General features: G+C 36.7%; 2 protein-coding genes across 3 annotated transcripts in view; both read left to right on the top strand.

The window, feature by feature from the left end:
- Positions 1 to 1,105: 1,105 nt before the first annotated feature.
- Positions 1,106 to 15,120, top strand: LOC125274294 (aspartyl aminopeptidase). 2 transcript variants are annotated; one of them, XM_048200551.1, is made up of 15 exons: positions 1,106 to 1,241; positions 1,573 to 1,663; positions 2,024 to 2,112; positions 3,870 to 3,983; positions 4,146 to 4,271; positions 6,256 to 6,380; positions 6,521 to 6,605; positions 8,653 to 8,760; positions 9,445 to 9,522; positions 9,638 to 9,718; positions 9,820 to 9,980; positions 11,268 to 11,307; positions 11,401 to 11,502; positions 12,751 to 12,918; positions 14,868 to 15,120. In XM_048200551.1, the coding sequence occupies exons 1-15, from the start codon at positions 1,236 to 1,238 to the stop codon at positions 14,916 to 14,918; spliced, it is 1,425 nt and encodes a 474-aa protein (XP_048056508.1). In that variant the 5' UTR covers positions 1,106 to 1,235; the 3' UTR covers positions 14,919 to 15,120. The 2 variants fall into 2 exon arrangements, with proteins under 2 accessions (XP_048056508.1, XP_048056509.1); XM_048200552.1 differs by having other exon boundaries at positions 1,205 to 1,341.
- A 151-nt stretch (positions 15,121 to 15,271) lies between these two features.
- ptprnb (protein tyrosine phosphatase receptor type Nb) overlaps positions 15,272 to 19,574 on the top strand; it is a 32,352-nt gene continuing 28,049 nt past the window's right edge. Inside the window, 3 exon segments of the mRNA XM_048200550.1 lie at positions 15,272 to 15,537; positions 18,209 to 18,259; positions 18,965 to 19,075. Of these exon segments, the coding sequence (XP_048056507.1) occupies positions 15,462 to 15,537; positions 18,209 to 18,259; positions 18,965 to 19,075 (238 nt within the window). The 5' untranslated portion in view covers positions 15,272 to 15,461.

Here is a 19,574-nt window from a genome sequence, read left to right as displayed (position 1 = left end):
AGAAAAACAGTTCCTGTTTTCTTTGAAACTGTTTTAATTAAAGAGTGTGACCTTTCACTATCAGATATGGCCATGTTATTATTCACATAGAAGCTGTGACATTTCACTTTTGCTCTGTGACTGAATAAAAATATGCTGTGGTGGAAAATGTCACACCCTAAATGTTCAGGGACATACAGCATTCATTGCTGCCAAATATCACTCAAATAAGCTTGATGTCACGATTAGAGTGGATATGAAGAAGATGCCAAAACAAACAAATAGAAATAGTATTTATTAAACAATCTGAAACAACATGTAAAACACAATCAATAATTAAACTGAGGGACTTAAATACACAAGGATAATGAACTCAAATACAGACAGGTGTGCTAATTAATCAAATGATGAATTGCCATGACAACTAAGGAGCAAACAGAAACATAGAACAAGGGAAACGAAGAGCAAACTAAAAGTCCTTGAAAACGAAACCAAAGTAACTAAACTAAGCATAACTGTGACACTTTAAAATCTAACAATTCATGGATTAGATAAAATATTTTCTTTGTTTCTTATTTAGAACAAGATAGGACACAAAAAAATGTCAAATGTATAGATGTTTTCAAATGAATGTTACAGGATAACTCCAAACAACAATGATTTGTACAACTGTGAAAAATGCTATATTATATACTGAAGTTTTGTGAATCGTAACTTCCTTCAGGGCTGTGTGTGCTCCTGTGATGGGAAGGGGGGAAGATCATGTTTCTAAATATTGAATTGCAACCAGGCAACAGTACAAAAACATACAAATACAACTAATGTTTTTTGGTTGACATAGGCTACTTCTCTGGGCATTACAATTATCTTAACGTTGATAAGTATATCTTTTCGATAAGTATATATTTTTAGTATGGCTTTTAGACCTGGCTTAAATTACTGAAATTGGCACTTTTGTTTGGAAGCTGAAAATACTGGATTGTCTTTTGCATTATGGCATGATGTCAAAGGCTGTTTCTCATCCCATGCCTGTATTTTTAATATGTAAATGTCAAGCATGATATAATGCACAGAATAAAGTTATATTCGAGCAAAACTTGTGCAGTGGTTTTTGCCTCATTATAGTCATTTTAAAAGCTATTGTACCTCCAACCACTAAAGGGCGCGAGCGTTCTTCTGCTGCCTGACTACAGCAAATCCCCACAGCTTCCTCCGTTCATGCCCCGAACTGAATGTGAAAGTCCACTTTATCATATATGCAGGTAAGACAGGTTGACGGGTAACTTTTAAAGTGCTGTGACTTTTGCATAGTGTTCCTTGTGTCTTATTTCCGCTATTCTGCAAGCGCTGTTGTTTTGTTGTGTAGGTATCGACTGTGATTGGTGTTTTTTTTTTTGCATTTGTATTTTATTTGTGTCGTTTCTAAGGTATTCGTGTGCATTAGCTTACTAATGCATGATAATGAAAATCTCCCAAGACAAGAATTCATTTGTTTTCACGCTGTTACTAATAATAGAGGAGCGGATCTGAATGTATCTATGTATATGTCTGACTGCTATTTTTGCATCTGCTTAAATTTACTGTTTTTTACAGTCTTTCATCATGAAAAGCTCCAAAGAAGCTGTGCAGGCCGCTGCCAAAGAGTTTCTCACTTTTGTCAATAAAGGAGTTTCACCATACCATGGTAAGAAATGCTGTATATTGAGCTTTGAGCTATGATGACAGTGAATAGAGAAATGCATGAAAGCTTGAGCCACACTTTGTCGATAATATGATTAGCCAACTTTACAGTCTGCCTAGATATGAGTCTTGAACATTGTTCCTTACTGACTGATAGAGCTCCAGATAAGGTGAACAGATCTTGATCTAGACTTTGACAGAATGCACCTTCACCTTTTTCCCTAGATCACAGGCCTGTGAGCATTTCTCAACTCAGCTGTGCTGGAACATGCAAGAGTTCAATAGTATATAAGTTCACACTCTGTATATCTCACTTTTACTTTCTTATGTATGTCTTTTTCCACCTTCCTTTTCTGTCTTATAGTGGTGGAGGAGTGTAAATCTCGCCTTCTGAAGGCTGGTTTTACTGAGCTCAAGGAGGCACAACATTGGGACATTAAACCTGCCAGCAAGGTGTGTGTGTGTGACCGCTCAATTCTTAACGTACCATAACAAGCCCATATATATACAGTTGCAAGAAATAGTATGTGAACCACTTGCAGAATCTGTGAAAATGTGAATAATTTTAACAAAATAAAGGAGATCATACAAAATGCATGTTATTTTTTATTTAGTACTGTCCTGAGTAAGATATTTTACATAAAAGATGTTTACATATAATCCATAAGACAAAAAAACAGCTGAATTTATTAAAATGACCCAGTTCATAAGTATGTGAACCATTGATTCTCAATACTGTGTGTGGTTACCTGATGATCCACGACTGTTTTTTGTTGTTTTGTGATGGTTGTTCATGAGTCTCTTGTTTGTCCTGAACAGTTAAACTGAGCTCTGTTCTTCTTCTGGGTTCACCAGATTCTTCAGTTTTCCAGCATTTTTGCATATTTGAACCCTTTCCAGCAGTGACTGAATGATTTTGAGATCCATCTTTTCACACTGAGGACAATTGATGGACTCAAACACAACTATTAAAAAAGGTTCAAACATTCAATGATGCTCCAGAAAAAAACACAATGCATTAATAGATGGGGGTGAAAACATTTGGAATTTGAAGATTAAGGTAAATTGTATTTAATTTTTCTTCTGGGAAACATGAAAGTATCTTCTGTTGCTTCCGAAGGGCAGTACTAAATGAAAAAAATTATATTCAAGCAAAATAAGAAAAATTGTGACATCCTGTTCAAAAGTTTTCACCCCCTGACTCTTAATGCGTCATGTTTCCTTCTGGAGCATCAGTGAATGTTTGAGTCCCTCAGTTGTCCTCAGTGTGAAAAGATGGATCTGAAAATCATTCAGTCACTGCTGGAAAGGGTTCAAATATGCAAAAATGCTTGAAAACTGATGAATCTGCAGGAGCTGGAGGATTTTTCTGAAGAACAGAGCTCAGTTTAACTGCTCAGGACAAACAAAAGACTCATGAACAACCATCACAAAACAAAAAACAGTCGTGGATCATCAGGTAATCAATGGTTCACATACTTATGAATGGGGTTATTTTAATAAATTCAGCTATTGTTTTGTCTTCTGGATTATATGTAAACATCTTACATATGTAAAATATCTTACTCAGGAGAGTACTAAATAAAAAATAACATGCATTTTGTATCATCTCTTTATTTTGTTAAAATTATTCACATTTTCACAGATTCTGCAAGTGGTTCACATACTTTTTCTTGCAACTGTATATAAAATATTATAATTATAACAATAAAAATTTAAAATGCTCTTCAAGCACCTGGATTGTAGTAGGTAGATGTGTAGACAATTGCAAAGGTCCTGCTCATCTTGCAAAATATCTTTGGGCATATGTAGCTTATTCTCTTATTTTTGCACAGAATGAGAAACAACTCTATGCCGGTCATCTTAAAGGGTCCCAAAAATTAAAATTCTGTCATTAATTACTCACCCGTAAGACCTTCGTTCATCTTCAAAACACAAATTAAGATATTTTTGATGAAATCCGAGGGTTTCTGAACCACACATAGGCAGCAACATCATTGCACCTTTTGAGGTCCAGAAAGGTATTGAAGACATCCTTAAAATAGTTAATGTGACCAAGATATCTTAATTTGTGTTCTGAAGATGAATGAAGGTCTTACGGTTGTGGAACGACATGAGGGTGAGTAATAAATGACAGAATTCTCATTTGTGGGTGAACTAACCCTTTAAATATCTATTCACTGTGTTTACTACAATCTTTCCCTTTCCAGTACTTTGTAACCAGAAATTACTCCACCATTATTGCCTTTGCTGTCGGTGGTCTCTACAAGCCTGGAAATGGTTTTTCCATGATCGGGGCTCATACGGACAGTCCATGTCTGAGGGTGAGAAGGACGGACACCTGATGCCCTGTGAAAGGGCTTTATTGTAGATAAAATCTTTGTTCAGTAATTACATTAAAGCAGTCAGATAACTGTATTGCACATTAATGTAAGTAGAGGACGCATATGGGGATCATTCTTAATTTCCTGTGCATGTGTGTTCAGGTGAAGCCACGCTCTAAGAAGACAAAGTTAGGCTTCTTGCAGATTGGAGTGGAGTGTTATGGAGGGGGAATCTGGAACACTTGGTTTGATCGTGACCTGACCATTGCAGGACGTGTCATGGTTAAGGTAAACCTCTGGCTGCTTATACACTATCACTGTGATCCGATCAAAATCAAACTTGCTGCGTTCTACTCCACCCTCGATTGTCTAAAACTGAGGTCGCATCACAATGCGTCCTTGATTACCTCTGTACCAGGACACACAGGTCAGATAACATTCCAATCACAAACGTGTTTACGCTTGTCTTTTCAATGTGTACGTGGACAACCACATCCGGATACAGGTCGCATGTAGATGCCAAGTGTAAACAAGCCCTCTGATCTATGCATCAAGGCCTGTTCACACCAAGAAAGTTAACTATAACGATAACTATATTAGCATCCACACCAATGCAGAATGAGTGTGTTTACATGTATGCTCTCAACCTAAATATGCTTAATAAGCTGACACATTAACCCGTTTTACTTTATCGGTGTAAAAGGTCATAAACGGCTTAAGCATAAACTGATCGTCACAGCTAGATTTTTGCCCCTTACACCGATTTAAACGCTGTAACCTGCTTTCTGTTGGCTTATTGAAGTGCGCATGTGTGTTATGTGACAGGAATGCATCCTTAGTGCAGATTTAAGTGCATCCAGACAGAGCAAACATTTTGCAGTAAGGGAGAAGGGAATGCGTCACAATTTGACTTTTTCTTCACCCAAAGAATTATAAAAATGTGTTCTCGTTTCGTGCAGTGGAAGTAGTAGTGGTACAGTCAAAATGTTGCATCTTTAACTGCACGAGAGGATAATATATGAGCCATAAGTTTCCCGCTGACATGTTGCAATACTCTTCTTCGGTTTTAAATGCTTTATTTAACATCACAACCGACATAGCAAATGAAATACTCTGAGCCAGATGTGCAAATTATTACTTTTTGATGTCACTACTGGGAACTTGATTTATTAAAGGGGACCTATAATGCCCCTTTTACAAGATGTAATATACGTCTCTGGTGTCCCCAAAATGTGTCTGTGAAGTTTTAGCTTAAAATACCCCACAGATTTTATAATAGCTTGTCAAATTTGCCCCTATTTGGGTGTGAGCAAAAACACGCCGTTTTTGTGTGTGTCCCTTTAAATGCAAATGAGCTGGCGCTTTCCAGAAGAGGGCGGAGCTTTAACAGCTCAACAACAACAAAGCTGGAGAATCTCACGCAGCCAAAATGAGGGTTGTCAGTAACGGTGTTCAGCCTTACATTGTTCAAACCGGAGTCGACACTGATGGAGAGACTCAGGAAGAAGTTACAACTTTTAGAATGAAAACATGACTAGCATGAGCAGTCATGTTAATCTTTTGTGCAAATCCAGCGTTGAATTGTCCCTCGTTTGTGAAGCAGTCTGGCGTAAAATGACGGCATGACAACAACACTCTACTACAACAACTCTTCCTCTTCTCTAAAGCAGCCCAACATGGCCTCACCCCCTTTGTTGCGTGTCCTCAGAGACCGGGTTTATGTAAATTCTAGGGTTAGTGATGTCACCAACCCAGGAAGAAGCTCGTTGTAGTCCTTAAAAATCGATTTCTTTAAAAGAAAATATCTCCATTTGCATTGAACTTTGAGCGTCGTAACTTTGCAGATGTTGTTTATGCTCAAACGGCAACATTACACACTAACTAAAGTTCAAAAAGTGAAATCATAATCAGGGACCCCCGTTTAATTGCATTGTCGGGTTATTGGTTTGCCTGTTATTTCTATAAGCTGATTTTAGTGAGTTATCAGCATACTGGTGTGCATGTAAACGTGCTCAGCATCATTTATTATAAGCATGCCCTGTAGTTATGCCGTTTGCCACTTAAAATGCTCAAGCTCTTTAAAGCAGGATGGGTTCTGATTTTTAAAACTATATCATTATCATTATAGTTATCGTCCTTGGTCGTGAACAGTCCTCGATATAGAAATGTAAAACCTACCCAAGTTCATTTGAATGATCCATTGTTGATCTTAAGTTATATATGAATGACACTCACTTTTACCTGTGTTGTCTGTTTATATGTCTTTTTATAGAGCGAGGGCAAGCTGGTGCAGCGTCTGGTTCATATCCCCCGTCCCATCCTAAGGATCCCCCACCTTGCCATTCACCTGCAGAGAGACATCAACGACTCCTTTGGACCTAACAAGGAAAACCACCTGTAAGCACTAATTTAGCCATAGGAAAATACAGGGAGCAGGACAGGTGGAGGTACAGGAAATATGTGGATAAGCACACTGCAATGCTGCTGATTTATTTATTTTTTTTTTCAGTATGTATCTGTATTTGTGTCCATTGTAGAGCACCTTTCCTGGCCACTGCCGTACAGGAGGAGCTGGAAACAGGATCTGCCTCCTGTGGAGATGCCTGTAATGCAACATCCATAGTAAGATCATGCAAATTCATGCTTTAGGTGTACAAAATCACACAAGCCTGATTAAAGTTGAAGTGTATGCTTTCTACACAGCCAAATGATAATTAATAGGGCTGTCAAGACCTTAAAATTTAATTTAATTAATTACATAATGTGCTAATTAATCGAATTAATCACACATCCATTTTGGCGGAGAAATTACCCCACCAAAAAGATCATTGAAAGTAATTATGTTAGATGAATAAATCATTGAATAGACATTATAAAAAGTAGCTTTAGAAAGAATTTTTTTTTTTATTCAACACAGAATTTATTATACATAAACTGTGACCATAACATTTTTTTTCAGAAGCTGCATCTGAAGTGGCATTTAGGTATATTTACACTGACTGTTTAATGCAGCTCAGAGGTGTCATGAACATGAATGGAAAATGAAATGATACTCTAAATATAAAACTAAAACCGCCAGTAGGTGGCGGCTCGTCACTGTCTTAATGAGTGAGTCATTCATTCATTCATCCTATACATTTAAACATCTGATTCATTCAGGAAAGAACCAAGTGGCCATCTTTATCAATAGTCACTGAGTCACTGAATCAATAGCTCACTCAATCCATTAAAAAACACGGATTCATTCAGTAATGAGACACCGCTGTGTGTCTGTGGCTTTCTTTTGAACTATTTTAGTTGTCAAAATTGAGCAAAAACAGACAATGTTGACAATTTTGTGTTTAAAATGTAACAATATTAACTTCTTGTTTATTGAGCTGTTGTATAAAATTCATATTACATTTGCAATCGTGCAGATACTTGGGAAAACGGCACTCTTGCTCGTGTGATGTTGCTAAACAATGCTAAACAAATCCATAAGACTTTCGTTCATCTTCGAAACGCAAGATATTCTTGGCGAAACCTGAGAGATTTCCATCCCTCCATTGAAAGTCCATTCTATCCAAAACTTTCAAGCTTCAAAAAGTTCATAAATACATTGTAAAAGTAATCCATATGAATCAAGCCCTTTAACCCAAGACTTTTAAAGAGATATAATCACTATAATATGAACAAATTTAATGTAGTCTTTTATTCACATATAAACAATTATCAACACACATATCAAGCACATCAAATATGGTCAACGGCAGCTCATCCTCACGTGAGAACAAACCGCATTGGTTCTTGAAGAAGCTCAAACATGCTTGCATCACATGCAAGGACAAACCTTATTGGTTGTCATGCATCAAGCAAACACCTTTGAGCTTTCATATTTGATGGAACGACATGCGATTGAGTGATAACAGAATTTTCATTTTTGGGCAAAGCATCCTTTCAAAATTCTAGCCATTACAATAAGCCAATAATTATTTTCTTGTTATGACGAATATTCAAATTCTATATTATAGGCCTATTAAGTAAATTTAAAATAGAACTCAAGTTCAGTTGTTGTAGAATGAAGTGAATTTAAACACCTCAACATTATAATGTGCATTATGAAAAACTGATATTTTAACATTTCTGATGCTTTAAGATTTGCAAAATATTTCACTTAGGAGTGTTCTTAAAATGTTAAGAATTTTAAAGGTTAATTTTAAGTGAATACTAGGTAGTGGCAAAAGTATACTAAAGGTCCAATTACTAAACAGAGCAAATTAGCGTGAGAGCACAATTCCAAAAAAGCGCAGTAGGGAGTGGTAAGTTCCGCACATGATCTACTGACGACACGCAAATTAAAGAACACAGATGCAGCCGGATAATAATAAATAATGGGGGAAATACCAGCAAATTAACTAGCGCAAACCTTAGTAAATCACTTTGCATGATTCATTTAAATACACTCCTCCCATAAATTATGCATCTAAAAGGGAAACTCCTACAAATGTATATGCAATAAGTTCAGCTGCAAAAAATAACTGTCCACGCCAGGGGAAATGAGCATGCACATTCAAATACAGACTGTTTTCAGATCACAGGTCTAAGACGGATATCGACTGATAACAATAGGTGACCAGTCCTTATTAAAAATAACACTTGTCTCAGTGTTTTTGCTTCAATGTGTGTACAGGCAGAGAAGCATCACCCTGCGCTGATTCAGATGCTGTGTGGACAGCTCGGGGTCGAGCCAAACGCATTACTGGACTTTGAGCTCTGTCTAGCAGACACACAGCCTGGCGTAAGTCTCTGTCTTCATGTTGGACAAATACCCAAAAGATCTGTTCTGCTTTCTTTTGCCAACACTAATTGATTGTGCTAAATTAGAATTATTGCAAGTATGCTTTAGGTACACTTTAAATATCTTGCATTTTAAGACCAATATTATACAGTGATCATACTATTCTTACTAATAGTAATATTAAAACTTATTTTAGACTTAATATTAAGAAATGTACATTGTGCAAATACTCCAAATAAAGTTTAATTATAATATATCAGTAAGTTTCAAGCTATACTATTTCATACTATACTTAGTATGAAATGAATGTATAGGTTGTTTTCACTAGGGTAGTCTTTTTCTTTCTTTCTTTCTTTTCTTTTTTTTTTTTTTTTTTTTGAGGTTTTGCAAAAAAAATTGTGCTGACATAAAGAGGATTAGTATGCAGGGAACATTTGTGCTCAGCAAAGAGGATTGCTGTTATTTTTACCCGACTGAAGACAAGCCTTTAAATGCGAGAGTGGGACTCCCAGCAGAATGAAACATTACTTTAGAGAATCTGGAAGGAACAAAACTAAAAGCTCTAACGGTTCTCATTTCCATATGATTTACACATTAACTAACTGGCAGAACTACGGCAGTGGGTTCTCACCAGGGCATTTTAACTGATTATCATGAGTTTTGACATGTTTTTGTGCTCTGCAGGCACTAGGAGGTGTCTATGAGGAATTCATTTTCTCTCCTCGTCTGGACAACCTGCACAGTTGTTTCTGTGCCCTCACGGTACATCTGAACGCAGAGAGCAACATCTTATTAAATATTCAGTCATTCACCCACTCAGAAATGATCTGAGGAGTGATGGTAAATAATTAATGCATAATTATGTCTTCTCTCCCAGGCGCTCATGGACTCCAGCACACCTGATTCTCTAGCTAAAGATCCAAACATCCGAATGGTTACTCTATTTGATAACGAAGAGGTGAGACAAAAAGTGCAAAAATTATGAGAAATTGCAGATTCTAAATCCATCGGTCACTAGTCTCCTTACCCAAATAATCTGGCTTCTTCGTTGATCTGTAGGTGGGCTCTGAAAGCGCTCAGGGAGCCCAGTCTAACCTGACTGAGTTGATTCTGCGACGCCTAGCTTCGACCCCTGACAATCTGACCGCCTTTCAGGAGGCAGTGCCACTGTCCTACATGATCAGTGCAGACATGGCACACGCTGCGCACCCTAACTACCAGTCAGTCTCTCTCTATGGCAATTTGTTTGTTTCTGTGGTAACACTTACCGCACTTATCACTATGTTGACACTGGAATTTGTGCTTCTGGTTTTAATAATAATCAAATTTCCCAGTCATGAGAAACACTTGGGAATATCAAGGAATTTGGAAATTGTTATTTCTATTCTTTGTGAAGTAATACAATTTAATAAAATCATAAGTCATAGAGATTTATATAATACAATTATATAGTAAAAAATATATATATATATGTATTTATTTATTTAATGAAGGCTGCATTTATTTAATGAAAAATACAGTAAAATGTGATCCTTCAGAAATCATTCTAATATGCTTATTTGCTGCTCAACAAACATTATCATTATCAATGTTACAAAAAAGATTCTTTTTAATATATTTTTTTTTCTATTTCAAATAAATGCTGTTCTTTTGAACTTTCTATTCATCAAATCATTATACACAACTGTTTTCGAAATTGATAATAATGAGCAGCAGATCAGCATATTAGAATGATTTCTTAAGGATCATGTGACACTGAAGACTGGAGTAATGATGCTGAAAATGATACTTTACATCACAGGAATTTACCTTTTAAAATATATTCAAATATAAAACGGTTATTTTAAATTGTAATATTTCACAATGATTACAGTTTTTACTGTATTTTGGATCAAATAAATATCATAAATATTTTATAAATATAAATATTTCACAATGAATACAGTTTTTACTGTATTTTGGATCAAATAAATGCAGCCTTGGTGAACAGAAGAGACTTCTTTTAAAAATATAATAAATCATATATATTTACTACCTTCTAAAGTCTGGAGAAAATAATTTGTTTTTTTTAAGAAATAAATACTTTTATTCAGCATCAATGCATTAAGTTGATCAGAAGTAACAGTAAAAACTTTCATTGATACAAAAAAAATGTTTCAAAGAAATGATTTTGAACTATTAAGAATAAGAAATTTTTCTCAAGCAGCAAACCAGCATATTAGAATGATTTCTGAAGGCTGGAGTAATGATGCTGAAAATTCAGCTTTGATCACAGGAATAAAGTACATTTTAAAATATATTCAAATAGAAAACGGTTATTCGAAATTGCAAAAAATATTTCACAATACTTCTGTTTTTACTGTATTTGTGATCCAGTAAATGCAGTGAGCATCCAGCTGTGCAAGGGTCAATGACAAATGAGAATGTCCACGATAAAGTAAAGGAAAACTCATTTTCTAGTTTAAAATGTGTTAAATTTGTAATGTATAATATTATTCACCTTACAGGGAGAAACATGAGGAGAACCACAGGCCTGCTTTTCATAAGGTAACAGACATACACACTAATAATGCCTCTTCAACACATTCATGAAGACCTCAGCAGTCAACTAAACCTCTCACATTGTTTGCCCTGGATCAGGGTCCAGTCATAAAGTTTAACAGTAACCAGCGCTATGCCACCACTGCTGTAACCGCTGCTATATTACGAGAGATTGCTGGAAAAGTGGGCGTACCTCTACAGGTGAGCAGAACATTCCCTCCTCCCTTCTATTTCATTTTATCCTGCTTCACCATCTGTCAAGACTCTTCTGCCATATAAATCAGTAAAAGTGCTCCTCATTATCTGAGCTAAAATTGGCATTACTGCTCTGAAGATGTGAAATGCAAGAGCAATCAGTTGATTCCTATCGTGTGGTTTGTTTTTGTTGGTAGGCATTTAGAATGTTTATTGATGTTTGTGTATATCAAGAGAATGCGATCACTCTCTACATACCATTGCTCCTAGCAACAGGCTGCTCATAAGACCGTGTGGGATTTGTAAACAAAAGAGTGCAGCAGAGGAAAAAGAATGATATAAAGAGAGTGAACGAAATACACTAATGAAATTCGTATACACTATTAAAGTTCACCCAAAAATGAAATTTCTATCATTTATTACTCACTCTCATGTCGTTCCACACCCGTAAGACCTTCGTTCATCTTTGGAACACAAATTAAGATATTTTTGATGATATCCATGAGGTATCTGACTCCTCTATAGACGGCAATATAATCAACCCTTTCAAGGTCCTGAAAGGTACTAAAGACATCTTTAAATTAGACCACATGACTGCAGTGTTTCAACCTTAATTTTATGAAGTGAGAAGAATACTTTTTGTGCACAAAAACAAAACAAAAATAATGATTTTATTCAACATTCTTTTCTCTTCTGTGTCATTCTCATACGTTGTTTACGTTCAGCGTTTCTGTGTTGTACGTCAGAACGCTGGCTCAAATGCTGACACAGGAGCCGGCCAATAATGAGTCGGTGTTCGGGCATAAAACCTGGAGGCGCTGGACGTAAACAACGCATGAGAATGGCGCAGAAGAGAAGAGATTATTGAATAAAGTTAAATTATTTTTTTTTGTTCTTGTGCACAAAATGTATTCTCGTCGCTTCATAACATTAAGGTTGAACCACTGCAGTCACATGACTCTTTTAACGATGTCTTTAGTACCTTTCTGGACCTTGAAAGTGTTGATTATATTGCGGTCTATGGATGAGTCATAAACGCCTGATTTCATCAACAATACCTTAATTTGTGTTCTGAAGATGAATGAAGGTCTTACGGGTGTGGAACGACATGAGGATGAGGAATTAATGACAGAATTTTCATTTTTGGGTGAACTAACCCTTTAAATGTACTTGAAATGTGCTTTTTGTAAAGCAACCTTGTGCTTGTGCAAAGGTGCTATATAAATAAAAATTGTTTTGCTTCTTTTTCCCTAGGATGTGATGGTTAGGAATGACAGTCCATGTGGAACAACAATTGGGCCGATTTTAGCAGCTCGTTTAGGAATGCCAGTCCTGGATCTCGGGGCACCTCAACTTGCCATGCACTCCATTCGTGAGATGTGCTGCACATCTGGAGTTCTCCAGACCACCACCCTCTTTAAGGTAAACACCAGCTTAACCTCACCCTGGCAGTCTGATAAGTCTTGATCATTCAGTATTATAAGGGCAAATATAAATCTAAAACACTTCAATTTAGGACCTGTTTCCACCTGGTATTAAGATGCATTTTGGTTGATCGGATCACAAGTGGACGACGCTAAATACAGGTGTTACCGAGGTGTAAAATGTTTTGAGTCCACTTTCGACCACTTCCAGAGGTAGTTGAAAACACATTCGCCCGGATTGTTTTTGTAGTGTAAATGCTCATGTGGTGGAATGTGTTTGAACAGCCACTAAAGACGCCTCCGCCTACTGACTTAACACATAAACATTATGGAAAGCACGCTAGCCAGATGGGAAGACGAAAAACGTACCAAGTACAATGTTCTCTCGCCATTCCTGATTTCTAAAACACATTCACTACGTTCGGCCGGTCTTGCGGTTGTCCGAGCAAAAACGAAAGCTGCTGCTCTCCGTAATTGTTTATCCATCATCTCCAAGTGTACATATGTACATTTTGCAAGCTTATTTTGTTCATTAGATCGAAAGATCTGAAAAAAAACGTTTAAAAAATACGTTTACCCGCCTATAGACCCTCCCCTCTAAGAAATCAGGACAGGAGTGGTTGAAAGTGGACAAAAGACACAATTAAAACACCAGGTGTAAATGGGTATGTGTCTCTCCCGTCTACTTGTGATCTGATCGACCAAAAAGCATCTTAATACCAGGTGGAAACAGGGCTTTATTTGTAAAGTTTGGAGTTCTGTGAAAATTGAAATATCAAATGGGCCATGGTAATGAAGTGAATCATTTTAAAATGACAAATCGAGCATGTAAATGCTGATAATAAACTTATTTACATGTAAATTCAATCCTGTATGACTTGCTTTCTTCCATAAACACAGGAGAAATTGTGAAGGATTACATTGGTCTCTCCTTTAAAATGATGAAGAATGGGGACTGAAGATATTTAAGTTTCCAAAAAAGCACCATGAATGCAACATAAAATGTTGCTATATTGGTGAATAAGTTATTCAGAGAGGTTTTGTGAATGGAGTCAACCAATCTATTAAAAAGATCCAACACATCAGAATTTGTGCTTCACGGAAGTATCATGGAAGAATGCAAGTCAAATGGGTTTGGAACAACAAGAGGGCGAGTTTTTAGTTTTGGATGAGCTGGTCCTTTAAAGTGTTAGTTCACCCAAAATGAATAATGTAATGTCATTTAATTACTCACCCTCTTGCCTTTCCACACCCGTAAGACCTTTGTTAATCTTCAGAACACAAATTAAGATATTTTAGTTGAAATCCGATGGCTCCGTGAGGCCTGCATAGCCAGCAGTGACATTTCCTCTCTCAAGATCCATTAATGTACTAAAAACATATCTAAATCAGTTCATGTGAGTACAGTGGTTCAGTATTAATATTATAAAGTGATGAGAATATTTTTGGTACGCCAAAAAAACAAAATAACGACTTATTTAGTGATGGCCGATTTCAAAACACTGCTTCATGAAGCTTCGGAGCGTTATGATTCTTCTGTGTCGAATCATGATTCGGCACGCTGTTTCATAACGCTCCTGAAGCAATCGGCCATCACTAAATAAGTCGTTATTTTGTTTTTTTTGGCGCACCAAAAATATTCTCGTCGCTTTACAATATTAATATTGAACCACTGTACTCACATGAACCGATTTAAATATGTTTTTAGTACATTAATGGATCTTGAGAGAGGCCTCAATGCAGGCCTCACTGAGCCATCGGATTTCAACAAAAATATCTTAATTTGCGTTCTGAAGATTAATGAAGCTCTTACGGGTGTGGAAAAGTATGAGGGTGAGTAATAAATGACAGAATTTTCATTTTTGGGTGAACTAACCCTTTAAGGATTGTCTAATGAATGTTTTTAAAGTCTGTTTTGGGTTGTAATAACTGTGTTGTAATATGCAGGGCTTCTTTGAGCACTTCCCCAGTGTACGAAGCACAGTAACTGTGGACTAGACTGTGAGAGGAACTCTGCAGAACCATACAGTCGGGATTCATGGACCCCATTACTTCACCACTGTCATCTGTTCATTTGTCTACACATGTCCATTTGTTTATCACTGAAAATGGAGAGTTTAGACACTCATATATGTGGCACTTTAACAGTGTTTCCATACACTCTACTTTGTGAACTTGCTAATAAAACCAATAAACCAGTGATGCCTTGTTTTCATGTCTTCCATCAATGTTATTTGCAAGCATGAAGTCTAAACCCCACATCAGCAATGCCCATTATGACGTAATTTGTGTATTACTCAAAATAACTGCATTACTGTACTGATTGTCTTGCCCACTTTCCGGGTTTTCTGTCTGTCCGGTCCTCACCCCCTCCCTTCAGGAGCGCGCTGGTGCTTCTTCTCGCAAACACTCATCTTTATCGCACTCTTGCCCAAGTCTCGTGTTTCTGGAGTTTGGCACACGCGCAACATCACATTGATCGCTGTGTCATCTAAATATGTCGGTGTAAACGGAGATAGAGGAGAGAGAAGCCGGGGGAAGATGAAATCGGCGCGTCTGTGGATGCTTGTCTGTTTGGCGACTGCGTGTTGTCAGCTTGGCACCGGTGATAGATACGGTACGTCAAGAGCACGAGCCACAGGTTAACTTCAGCTGACTGAATGATGCATGATTCAACTGCGGAAAATCAACAGTGTTGAATATCAGATTTTAATATGGATGCATACCCAACACATACACACAATGCATGTGCACTATTTATTTATTTTCCTTTTTGCATTTAAATGCCACATTGTAAGCGTTTATCATCAAAAGCTGCATTTGAAAATAGTAAAAACGGGTTATGTTATGCACAAGAACATGCTTGCTAAACGCCATCTGTAAATTTGTTACATGCATTTAATAGAATGTTGTCAAAGAAAATCGTGTGTGCTTGCTGTAAATGTTGACGTCGTAGAGATAACGCTCGTCTCGGGTGGGATGAATGGCAGCGTTATTAAATTGTGGAAAAAAGTGCTTCTTGTTTTCACTGATTATCTTTAAGATGATGATAAAAAATATTGTATTCATTTAACCTTATAATTTTGACTAAGTTGCATTTATTTTTCAATAGCCTTAATGTAAATTTACTAACAAAAAAAAAATAACTTTGTTGGATGTTTAGCGAAATCGGGGGGTTTACTGAGAGTATTAGAAACTCTGAATAAAAAGCTTTTGAGATTAAGTATGTGTAAATTGTACAAAATATTTATATATTTACTCTATATTTGTGTTAATTTTCTTGTTTAATTATTGTGTTGTTATATATATATATAATGCTATAATATTCTTATGCTCTGACAAAAAAAAAGGCGATCTGGCAACATCAGATAACGGCATGATTCATAGACCCCGCAGTAACGCAGCCTACCCTGCTAGTCTACTTGCGATTTATACCTCCACCGACGCGAGCAGCCATATCTGTGTTGGGAAGAGTTAACACTATTTTTATTCTGACATGAATCACATATGCATTGATGATTTTAACAGTTGAGCAATCCTCTGCCTTCAAAGGCATTTTACGACTTTAATACACGGCCATAGTTGATTGCTAAGAGGTCTTGTTCTGTTTGTTGTGGTGTAAAATCTCAGCACCATGGACAGCGGAAGTAGTCAATTTCTAATTGGCTACAATGGGTCGATTTGGGAACAATTGCTTCAGATTGATTTGAAGTTGATGGGGCGTATGTGTGCGGGGTGGGGGTGTCGGAGTGGTTGTCTCGTACAGAGATTGCATGTTCGCTTGTGCACTGCATCTATATTAGCTTCTCTTCTGCAGGCTGACTCACCACTGACGATCCATCCCACGTCATTCTTATAACAGCTGTCACTGTGAGGGCACATGTCACTCAGAAGCATACAAAACTCTATGGGAATGTCTCATTAATCTATGAGAGAGCTGTTGTGTAGGAAGCTGAACAGCATAAACATTGATTTCCATGTGACAAAGGTGGCACAATAGATAGGAGATGTGTAATTATTCGCTCTAGAAAATGATGGGTTGAAAATGGACAAACCCAGTGATTGGGTTAAATGTTTGCCCAACCTGCTGGGTAGTTTTATTTAACTCAACTATTGTTTAAAAATTACTGTATTTCTTACTTAAAATGAACCCAAAATATGTTGGCAATTAGCATTTATTAATATGGTTAATACATGAACATTTATTAATAAGTTTAATGAATAATAATTAAACAATAAACATTTATTAAATTGCTTATTAAGAAATGTTCCCCTTTTATTATTATTGTTACCTCTAGTAATTATTGTTCCAACCTATTTTGGGTTCATTTTAAGCAAGCAATACAGTCATTTTTAAACAATAGTTGAGTTAAATAAAACTACCCAGCACGTTAGGCAAACATTTAACCCAACTGCTGGGTTTTTCCATTTTCAACCCAACTTGGGTTGTTTTTAACCCAGCATTTTTAGAACATTGTTCCAGATTAAGAAATGAATCTCTTCTCTTCTCTTCTCTTCTCTTCTCTTCTCTTCTCTTCTCTTCTCTTCTCTTCTCTTCTCTTCTCTTACCCTTTTGCCTCACATTATCACACAGCCTCAGAAAGACTTTACATTTATTTTGATATAGGAAGCACACAGCAGACTGGAGCAGGAACTCCCACTCATGTAACCAACTTTCATTCCATGATTCAATTATGTATGACGAGTGTGTCTGCCCAGCTCTCAAGTGTGTGTGTGTGTTTGAGAGAGCACAAGGGGACTGGAGGAAACGGATGGATGGCAGAGTGCACAATATCTTGGTATGCTTTTAAACAAGCATGAAAAAATGACTTGTCCTGTAGAGCTTGATATTGCTTTTTTCAGGTATTTGCAATTCTTATTTGTAAATTCTATTAAGGGACATTTGTACTGAGATGCAGATGGTATTTGGAGCTACTCTTGCTTGTTTTGTCTCTGCAATCTGGCAAATGTTTACTAATGCCCATTATGGTTGGTCATCATTCTAAACCAGTACCTGTTTGTTGCTGTGGTGTGAAATTGATTGACAGTGTCTGATAAGCAATTGCACATACTGACTTATGGTGCTAAAATGGTCAGAGGTGTGCTGGTTAATGGAAATGTAACTCATATCTCTGGGATGTTTGTGCTGCTGTGAGCTATTACAAATCTTGAAACAATCTATTCACATATGAGAAGAGATGCTGGTCTGTTTTGTCAAATGTCAGAAAAACAATAACCTAAAAGTCTTTCATACTCTCTGTTCTCTTTCTCCATTTCTATCTGGTAAGGTTGTCTGTTTGATGAAGGCCTGTGCTCCAACGGTCAAGTTTGCTGGGATGGTGAGTGCTGCCATTTTACAGTTTTCATGTTTGACCCTTCCACAATGTTGCTCAACACTGAAAAATAATGTACAATAATGATAAGACTTGACTTATCTCAGAGTCCCTGGAACAGTTGTGTAATTATGGCTCTACATAATAGCACTAGTGCCATCCCTTCAATCTTTTATGCTTTATTTGGCTTTCATGCATCAGCCTTGTTTTATATGTGTATAAAACTTGTCATGCTGATGAAAATACTGATATTGTTACAGAAAATAAATACTGTAAAAACAGATTATTATGTGTAAGTTTGATCTCTATTTTGTAGTATTTTGTAGATAAAGCTGATTTGTGCAGTTGAGTGTGTAAAAAAATCATTGACTACACAGTAAACACTCACTTTCACCATCACCTGGTCTTACCCAATCAGTGTTCTTCAACCGTTTCCATGGCAACTGTGACATCACACAACTTCACCCTCTCTGTAGTCTCTGTTTATGTCTAATACAAGCAGAAAGAGCAGGTGTGAGAAAGTAAAATATAAAAAGGCAAAGAGATCCTCAGATAAACCTTTATACAAGGGTGTGTATATTTTGTCTAGGTTTGTGGCTGTCACAAATACATTGTTATATATTAGGTGAGCTGTTTGATCTCGGCAGTCCATGACCACTGTCTGTATTTCTAGAAGAGACATAGTATAAGGTGTCTATATGTGTGTTCCAGATGAGCTGTTTGGTCAGTGTCTTACACAGAGACAGGAAAGGTTTCGCTACAGGGTGACTGCAGTTCTACTGGACAGACTGCAGTCATTACTGCAAACGCTTATGAAGGAAGGTGAGTTTCACATGCAAATTTTCTCCTTCAGTGGAAATGGAATTTTTTAGCACTTTTCCTGCTTATGAAAAATGATGGTTGCCATAGAAACCACACAATGCAAACACGACGTGATAATTGTGACATGGTCCAAATGTTACCACGGTAACCAAGGTCAAATAAATCAAAAGTAAATGCATGTGTGAATGTACCTGTATCAATGATGCCCATTTTTTTCTGGATCTATTGATTTAATAAAAAATGCATTAAAAATGCAGTTCAAAGATATGACTTACCAGTAAATCACCTCTTTATTTGGACTTTTTTAGGGTGTAAAGTTAAAGATGTCAGGGAGCTACAACTGTCTTGATATCATAATAAAAAAAGCCTCATTAAAAAAAAATGTTGTTCTTAAAAAGGAAAACCTCATGATGATACCATAGAGAGGACCAATGCAGACAAGTGTGACTCCTTACCTTGTGGAACTCTTAAAAGAAAAATAAATAACAATTAAGATGCG

The sequence above is a fragment of the Megalobrama amblycephala genome, linkage group LG8 (genome assembly GCF_018812025.1).
Source record: "Megalobrama amblycephala isolate DHTTF-2021 linkage group LG8, ASM1881202v1, whole genome shotgun sequence".
Classification (NCBI taxonomy): domain Eukaryota; kingdom Metazoa; phylum Chordata; class Actinopteri; order Cypriniformes; family Xenocyprididae; genus Megalobrama; species Megalobrama amblycephala.
The sequence above is the reverse complement of the archived record's forward strand: the minus strand, read 5'-3'. Positions and strand labels throughout refer to the sequence as shown.